This window comes from Lathyrus oleraceus, chromosome 4 (genome assembly GCF_024323335.1).
Source record: "Lathyrus oleraceus cultivar Zhongwan6 chromosome 4, CAAS_Psat_ZW6_1.0, whole genome shotgun sequence".
NCBI lineage: Eukaryota > Viridiplantae > Streptophyta > Magnoliopsida > Fabales > Fabaceae > Lathyrus > Lathyrus oleraceus.
Window position 1 is genome coordinate 85,870,094 of NC_066582.1, and position 9,223 is coordinate 85,879,316.

Here is a 9,223-nt window from a genome sequence, read left to right on the forward strand (position 1 = left end):
TTGAGGTGCCTCAACTCATTTCCCCACCTCATAGCCCTCAGTTGACTGCACAGTTGACTTTTGGTCCTCAGATGACCTTGAAATGTCTTGATCAACTTGAGCCTCTACCACTTGGTGAAATTGCTTCAAAATGAAACCCTAGCTCATGTAAGCTCCTTATAATAATCATGTGATCCTCATCCCAAGAAAATACCTCATCTCTTTGAGAAACCCTAGTTGGAAGAATTGCATTGATTAGGGTTGACCAGAGGTCACAACCCTAATCCAGAGGAACTTGAGGATGAACTCTGACACCCTTGATGATGATAGAACCATGATGATGGTGATATATCCTTGCAGATAAGATGATGCTTAAGACCTTTGAAGAATCAAGAAACCCTAATTGGAGCCCATACCCTCGGATGGTTGATGATCAATTCATAGAGACCCTCAGGCTTGAATCACCTAACTTCCCCATCTTTTGAAAAGACTTTGGAGGATGACCTTCTCATTTTCATATGAGATGCAAAATGCAATGCCTAATGCCCTAAAACATGAAATGCAATGCCCCAAACTAGTCTCAAGAAGAGGAGGGCAAATTTTGAGGTGTTACAGCTGCCCCTATTCAATCCACTGTGAACCTGTCGATATGAACAGCCTCGGCTTTCAGATGATCAGTGTGCAGAGTGGTTGAATACCAAGAACAAACGAACAATTTACGCTCCACTGGAAATTTTCTTTTTGTTATTATTTTTTTTCTTTTCTTGAACCCCAAAAACTTCTTTGATTTTTTTCTTGGACCCCTACACGAATATTTTTCTTTCGCGCGGATGATCCCTGATCACCGTATTTGAACCCCGACAACTTCATGCCACTCTTGCTGCCAAACAATGAACCCCGTTCTCCATTTGAACCCCAGTCGCCTGACGATAACTATCGATCGTCGTTATGAACCCCATTCTCCAGAAGACACCCTGTGTCTCCTCTTCTCCATTTGAACCCCGTTCTCCATTCTCTTGTGATAATTCCGTTGGCAACGTCGAAAATAACACCAATCCCCACTTTGATGGCGACATACCAGAGGGTACACCTTCACAAAAGGAAGGTAACATGTGCATTTCTTCCCTTGAAGACACCCATAACGACTTCTCTTGGCCTCGCCAAAGTCTAAGGTGACACATGATCAGAAGAAAATCCTGAGGACCTCATCCCGGATACAATCTTCAACTCCAATCTCCATCTCCAGTTGAACCCCGTTCTTCAGAAAATGCCCAACACTTCCTTTTCTCCTGGTGGACCCCAATCTCCGCGCTGACCGTGTAACGTTCTCCAATCTTCATTTCCATCTCCGAACGACGGAATCTCTTCCTCCAATATCGCGCTACTGGGGAATACTGTTGATTCAAAATCATGATGCCAAACTCCTCAGAGTAACATCTTCGCCAACCAGCTAAACCAACTCTCAAACGGTAACCACGGCTCGAGACTAGCTTATGCTTGCAATGCCGATGCATGAGTTTTACAGCATAATGCTCCATAACCATGGAAATGCTACGCAATTAGTTATGCAATATGCTATGCTTCTCTAAATGATGAATGCATAAAAAGTATCCCCTCAGGGGACGGCACGAGCAACTCTGTTGAGGAACTCGATATCGCTCCAATCTCCCACCCTGCTTGGGATAACATTGATGCCGAGGAAAGAGTAACCCTCACTGGGGATGACCTCCACTGAACTCGATCTGCTTGGGGGAAGAAAATCTACCAACGCACACCCCTGCCGAGGGAACAGTAACCTTCAGGCCTGACTGCTGAGGAAACACCGACCTCGAACCCGCTGGGGAGATACGGAATATTTGACACGGAACACCCGTTGACTCGTCGAACATTGGTATTCACCATCTAACCACAGTGTCAATTTTCCACTTTTAAGAGCTCCCAGACTCATCCGGTCTTTTCCGATTCATCACCTTATACTCTCGACTTCTCCCTACTTCAAGAAAATCGACCTCCTTAGATTTGTGCCAACTCTCCAGTTCTTCAGACTTTGAAGAGTCTTCTTGATTAACCCTCTAGGATCGTCACAATTCTTTCACCGTCTCTACACCATTCTTCAATTCCTCGTCCCTGATTGGACCTCAAAGGAATCTTTTTTCAAAAAGAAACGCTTCGCACCACAACCTGCAATTGAGTGAAAATAACCAACAGCACTTGCAAAAGAGATCGTCAGATAAAACGTGCCCCAGGCGCGCCAAAATATCAACACCCAGGTCACTCAACCTTCCGAATAAGATTTCAAGTTTCAATCCTCTAAACATGCATTGGAAGAGACCCCTACATCTCAAAATGCAAAGATTCTTATCAAAATAAATGGATGTTTTTGCAATCAAAGCGGTAATGAGAACAAAAACAAAATTATTTGACTGAATATGTATTTTATTGATTGAAAAAGGTGGCTCGTAACTGAGCAGTACACATGAAGCAACCCCTGAAAAGAGGTAATTGCGCATAAAAGGAAAATCTATCCTAATGGCAATGTGAACCCGTGATCTCATCAAGTTCCAACCCGGTTACAACCCATATGTCCTCAAGACTCTCCGCGCTTTCTGCCTTTCGAAACAAGACGCTTCCGACCGATCTCCGCTTTTAGATTATCCATGTGTCAAATCCAAAGTACAAACGACCATGCTAGACGCAGTTGTTCGTTTCACTCCCTCTTTTGCCTGGATCGCCCTTTCGGGTTTTCAGTCCACCGGGATACCCTTTTTTGCCCAGGCCGCCCTTGTGGGGTTTTCGACCTGCCGGGTGTACATTTTTTCCTTTTTATCCCTAATTTTTGCCTGAACCTTTTTCATTTTCATTTTTTTTGGTTCGCCGGGATGCCCATTTTTTCCTGGACTATTTTATTCTTTCCGTCCAGCGGGTCTCTTATACGAAGTATTTTTTAACTGCGTCCGCATTCACAGGGGATGGAAAATCCTCACCATCCATGGTCGTCAACAATAAGGCTCCGCCAGAGAAAACCTTTGTGACCATGAATGGACCTTCATAATTGGGTGTCCACTTGCCCCGACGATCGTTCTAAGGAGGAAGGATCCTTTTCAACACCATATCTCCCACATGGTACACACGAGGTCGCACCCTCCGGTCAAAAGTACGCTTCATTCGCTGTTGGTACAACTGCCCATGACAAATGGCCGCCAACCTCTTTTCCTCAATCAGGCTCAACTCTTCATACCGAGTCCTTACCCATTCAGCCTCTTCCAATTTCACATCCATCAGGACTCTCAATGACGGAATCTGGACCTCAACTGGTAGCACAGCTTCCATCCCATACACAAGCGAGAAAGGCGTTGCCCCAGTAGATGTACGCACTGAGGTTCGATACCCATGCAATGCAAACGACAACATCTCATGCCAATCCTTATAGGTCACGACCATTTTTTGCACAATCTTCTTAATATTCTTATTAGCCGTTTCGACCGCCCCATTCATCTTTGGACGATAAGGAGAAGAATTGTGATGCTCGATCTTGAACTCCCGGCACAGTTCTACCATCATCTTGTTGTTGAGATTAGAATCATTATCAGTGATGATTCTTTCGGGAACCCCATATCTGCAAATGATGTCTCTTTTCAGGAACCTGGCCACAACCTGTTTCGTCACGTTTGCATAAGACGCCACTTCCACCCACTTGGTGAAGTAATCAATAGCGACTAATATGAACCGGTGCCATTCGAAGCCGTAGGCTCGATCTTTCCGATCATATCAATGCCCCACATAGCAAACGGCCACGGAGACGACATCAAACTCAACGGATTTGGAGGCACATGCACCTTGTCAGCATAAATCTGGCATTTATAACATTTCCGCACGAAGTTGAAACACTGAGCCTCCATTGTCATCAAAGTAATATCCAGCCCTTAGCAACCTTTTCACCATCGCATTCCCGTTGGCGTGTGTACCAAACGATCCCTCGTGCACCTCTTTCATCAATTGGCTTGCTTCTTTGTCATCGACACATCTGAGCAAAACCTAATCAAAATTCCTCTTATACAAAACCCCATCTTTATTCAGATAGAACGCCATGGCCAACCTCCTTAGAGTCTTTCGGTCCTTCTTAGCCGCTCCCTCGGGATACTCTTGGGTCTCCAGATAACGCTTGATGTCATAATACCACGGCTTTTCATCATCAGGCACTGTCTCGACAACAAACACATAAGCCGGTCTATCCAGCCGTCCCACCTCAACACTAGGAACTTGATTCCACCACTGCACTTTAATCAAAGCGGCCAGAGTAGCCAAGGCATCTGCTAAAGGATTTTCTTCCCTCGGCACATGGTGTAATTCCACCTTGGTGAAGAACGTCAACAATCTCCTCGTGTAATCCCGGTATGGAATTAAGTGGGATTGATGCGTATGCCATTTCCCATTAACCTGGTTCACAACCAAAGCCGAATCTCCATAAATAACAAGGTTCTTGATTCGCAAGTCAATCGCCTCTTCGACACCCAAGATACAAGCTTCATATTCAGCCACATTGTTGGTGCATTCAAATGTTAGTCGGGCAACAAAAGGAATGTGGGATCCCTTCGGCGTAACCAAAACAACACCAACTCCGCTACCATTCACGTTAACGGCCCCATCAAACATCAGAATCCATTCGGACTCAGGGTCAGGCCCCTCCTCCGGGATAGGTTCCTCGCAATCTTTCGATTTGAGAAACATGATGTCCTCATCGGGGAACTTAAATTTCATCGGTTGATAATCCTCAATGGGTTGCTGGGCGAGGTAATCAGACAATACACTCCCCTTTATTGCCTTTTGAGAAGTGTACTGAGGATATCGTATTCAGTCAAAATCATTTGCCATCTCGCAACCCGTCCGGTCAATGCTGGCTTCTCAAATATATACTTGATCGGATCCATCTTGGAAATCAACAAAGTGGTATGAACCAGCATATATTGTCTCAGTCGGCGAGCAGCCCATGCCAAAGCGCAACAAGTTTTCTTGAGCAGTGAATATCTTGTTTCACAGTCGGTAAACTTTTTGCTAAGGTAGTAAATTGCATGCTCTTTTCGACCAGACTCGTCATGCTGCCCCAGTACACACCCCATAGACCCCTCAAGGACTGTCAAGTACAGGATTAACGGTCGCCCCTCCACAGGAGGCATCGGAATCGGAGGCTCCTGCAAATATTCTTTTATTTTTTCAAATGCCGCTTGGCAATCCTCATTCCACCTGACCGTTTGATCTTTTCTCAACAACTTGAATATGGGTTCACACGTGGCTGTTAGATGAGATATGAATCGTGAAATGTAGTTCAATCTACCTAAGAAACCACAAACCTCTTTTTCTGTTCTCGGTTCAGGCATTTCTTGTATCACTTTTGCTTTAGCAGGATCAACCTCGATTCCTCTTTCACTTACAATAAACCCTAGCAACTTGCCGGACCGCACTCTAAAAGTGCACTTATTCGGATTCAACCTCAATTTGAATTGTCTCAACCGGTCAAACAACTTGGCCAAGTCTACCAGATGCCCCTCTTCTGTTTGTGACTTCGCTATCATGTCATCAACATAGCATTCGATCTCGTGATGAATCATATCATGAAACAAGGTCACCATAGCTCTTTGATACGTGTCACCGGCGTTCTTGAGACCGAATGGCATCACCTTATAACAAAAAGTGCCCCATGGTGTGATGAACGTTGTTTTCTCCATATCATCTGGCGACATTTTAATTTGATTATAGCCAGAAAAGCCATCCATGAAGGAAAACACCGAGAATTGAGCTGTATTATCTACCAACACATCGATGTGAGGTAATGGGAAATCATCTTTCGGGCTAGCTCTGTTCAAATCCCGGTAGTCCACACACATCCTCACCTTTCCATCCTTCTTCGGTACCGGCACAATATTCGCGACCCAAGGCGGATAATTAGTGACAGCTAGGAAACCAGCATCCAACTGCTTTTGTACCTCCTCTTTGATTTTCATGGCCATCTCGGGTCGAGTTCTGCGCAACTTCTGCTTTACTAGAGGACAATCTTCTCTCAATGGCAACTTGTGTACAACAATATTGGTATCCAACCCTGGCATATCTTGATAAGACCAGGCGAAGATATCAACATACTCTTTCAACAGTGCTACCATTCTGCTCTTGACATTCATCCCCAAAGCGGCCCCAATTTTTACTTCCTTTCTGACCTCCTCGGTGCCCAGATTAACCTCGTGCGGTTGAATCACCTTCTTCTCTTGTTTCAACAACTTGGCTAACTCTTCCGGCAGTTCACAATCTTCTTCGCCTTCTTCTTCGGCATGATAGATCGGGTTATCGAAGTCATATAGGGGTGTAACAGAATTGTCATCAATGAGACCCGGAGAATAATTGCATTTGCATGAATGTTGATTCATGAGGTGCTTTAGAGTCGGAACGAGACAAATTAAAAGGAAGGAAAATGAAAATAAACATTGCCATTTTTATTATATTTTTTTTTTAACTGCAAAAATAAATGAAAAACAGAGAACACCGCTTTTAATGCGAAAAACATCCGTTTATTAATGATGCAAATACTGCAAAATGAAACACATGAGGTGGCCTTTACAATGGACCCTTACGTTTCGTGCAAAACGTATGGCTTTCATGCAAACAGAATTAACAAACAGAAATATTACTCTTCACGCAGAGTGATAGTGATGATCTTTTCGGCTTTCCAGTTCTGGATCTCCATTCCTGGTACGCACGGTTTTATCCATGAGTCGAGCTCGCAGTCACTGTCAGTCTCTTCACCCACAACACAGATACGGTCTGGATCTAGCATTCCAGCACTGGTGAATGTGAACGGTTGGCGACGACCTTTATTCTGTCCAGACGAGCCTTGGCCTGACTGATAACCAATCCCAAACTTATCCTCCTTCACCGCAACATCTATCACTCTTCCCCAACCTGGGGCCTCTCCATTTTTCACCACCTCCACAACCTGTTTATAAGAAGCAATGGACGGCTTCTTCTCTCTTTCAGCGAAAACGGCATTCTCCACCTTGACGGTTTCAAACGCCTGGCTTGGTGTTTCGAATATTTCACCGTCCATTTCCACATACTTAAATGATGACAACTGGCTGACAAAAATATCCTCCTCACCGCAAACTGTCACGACTTGCTCGTCCAAGATATACTTTAACTTCTGATGTAGAGTCGATGTTACTGCCCCAGTAGCATGTATCCATGGACGGCCCAACAAACAGCTGTACGCCGACTGAATGTCCATGACACAAAACACAGATTTGAACACCTCAGGACCAATCTTTACGGGGAGCTCAACTTCCCCGAACACAGCCCTTTTAGAGCCATCAAATGCTCTAACCACCAGATCAGTAGGCCTCAAAATCAATCCCTCGCAGTCCAATTTAGCCAAGGCCTTCTTAGGCAACACATTGAGTGACGAGCCCGTATCAACCAAAACATGCGAAAACACAACTCCTTTACACTCCATCGAAATGTGTAGTGCCTTATTGTGATTGCGCCCGTCCATAGTAAGATCGAGATCAGTGAAACCCAACCCATGGCTAGCATTAACACTCGATACCACTGTCTCTAATTGATTGACTGTAATCTCCTGCGGGACGTAGGCCCTCTTCAAGATCTTCAAAAAAGCATCTTTATGACCTTCTGAACTCAACAACAAGGATAAGATCAAAATTTTGGATGGAGTCTGCTGCAAATGATCAACAAGTTTGTACTCAGTCTTCTTAATAATTCTCCAAAACTCCTCGGCTTCAGCATCAAACTCACTTTCCGGCTCAACAGGCGCCTGTGCCGCTCTAGGAGTATCCTCATTCACCACCTGCTTTCCTTTTGCCCTGGCTAAAGCCTCAGCCTTATCTCTCTGTTCTTTTTCTACATCACCACCTCTCAACGTGTTAGATGCAAACAACCTCCCGCTGCGAGTGAAACCACTAAGCCCGGCATTGTCCATCCTTGAAACGGTGGTATCAACTGCATCCTGATCTTCCTTATTTTTCCCATTGCAATACACATCACCACCATAGTCCCATGGCACAACACCATCACTTTCATACGGAATAGGTCCAGGTTCCGTGATGGTAATTGGAACCACATCTGCCAGCACTGACAAGTGGACATGATCGAAATAAATGGTTATCGTTGAAATATCCTCATTCTCCAAAGCAACTTTCTCGAATCGGAGACTTCCCTCATCCATCATTTTTTGAACCGTCTCCCTCAACATTACACACCCATTTGCAGTTACAGTACAAGCAGCACAATAATTATCACAACTAGGAAAAACTCCGTTCTTTAACAAATGTCTCTTGACCACAGACATTGGGGTCCTCAACTGATCTACATCCGTCACCCCGATTTTACTTTTATCCTCAGAAATTACATTCACCGTCATCTGACCATGCGTCGGCATGGGATTAGCATTAATATTCGGCATTGGTGCAAAATTGATGGCTTTGGAATCCACCAAGTCTTGAACAACATGCTTAAAGGCTTTACAACTCTCAATATTGTGCCCGGGAGCACCAGAATGGAACTCACACTTGACGTTCTCATCATAACTTGTAGGCCTCTGATCTGGTCTTAACGGAGCTAATGTCCTCAACTGTACCAACCCGAGATCCCTCAACTTCTTCAACAGAAGGGCATATGTCATGGGTGGCCTATCAAACTGGCGATCTGCCATCCTTCCCCTAACTTGGTACCCAGCCCTTTGTGTTCTCTGCTGAGGTGGCTGTTGTTGCTGTTGTGCGGGTTGATTACCAGCAGGGATTGTTACTGCAGCAGTATACTGGTGGTAATGATCCCTACCGTGTCCTCTTTGGGCATACACAGCACTCAAGTCACCCTCTTTCTTGCGCTGCCCATTTTTGAAGGGCTTCTTCAATCCAGATGACGGAGCATTTCCTTGTATTTTTCCCATTTTCAACCAGCTTTCAATCCTCTCACCAGCAATGTCTATCTGTATGAGGAACATTCTGTCCTTCGATCCTGGCTTCATTGAGACGGATAATAATTCGACAACAACATTCTGACATCAATCATCTGGATTTGCCATACGGAACAGAAAGTTGTGCTTTAGCAAAGATATCACCCGACCATGTGTGTGTTACGTAAGTGTAACACGGAAAAGCAAATAAAGCTTTGAGATCAATCACTGAATGATAATAACCACTGTATAGCAAAAGTGCGCAACACGCGCGAGAGTCATATATCATAT

General features: G+C 44.7%; 1 protein-coding gene across 1 annotated transcript; it reads right to left on the minus strand.

Moving 5' to 3' along the window:
* Nucleotides 1-2,092: 2,092 nt before the first annotated feature.
* On the minus strand, nt 2,093-8,980 carry LOC127136129 (uncharacterized). The gene is made up of 4 exons (XM_051062726.1): nt 8,702-8,980; nt 7,490-8,398; nt 6,757-7,399; nt 2,093-2,160 (listed from the first exon to the last, which is right to left on the minus strand). Exons 1-4 carry the CDS (start codon nt 8,978-8,980, stop codon nt 2,093-2,095), a joined length of 1,899 nt encoding a protein of 632 aa, XP_050918683.1.
* Nucleotides 8,981-9,223: the final 243 nt, after the last annotated feature.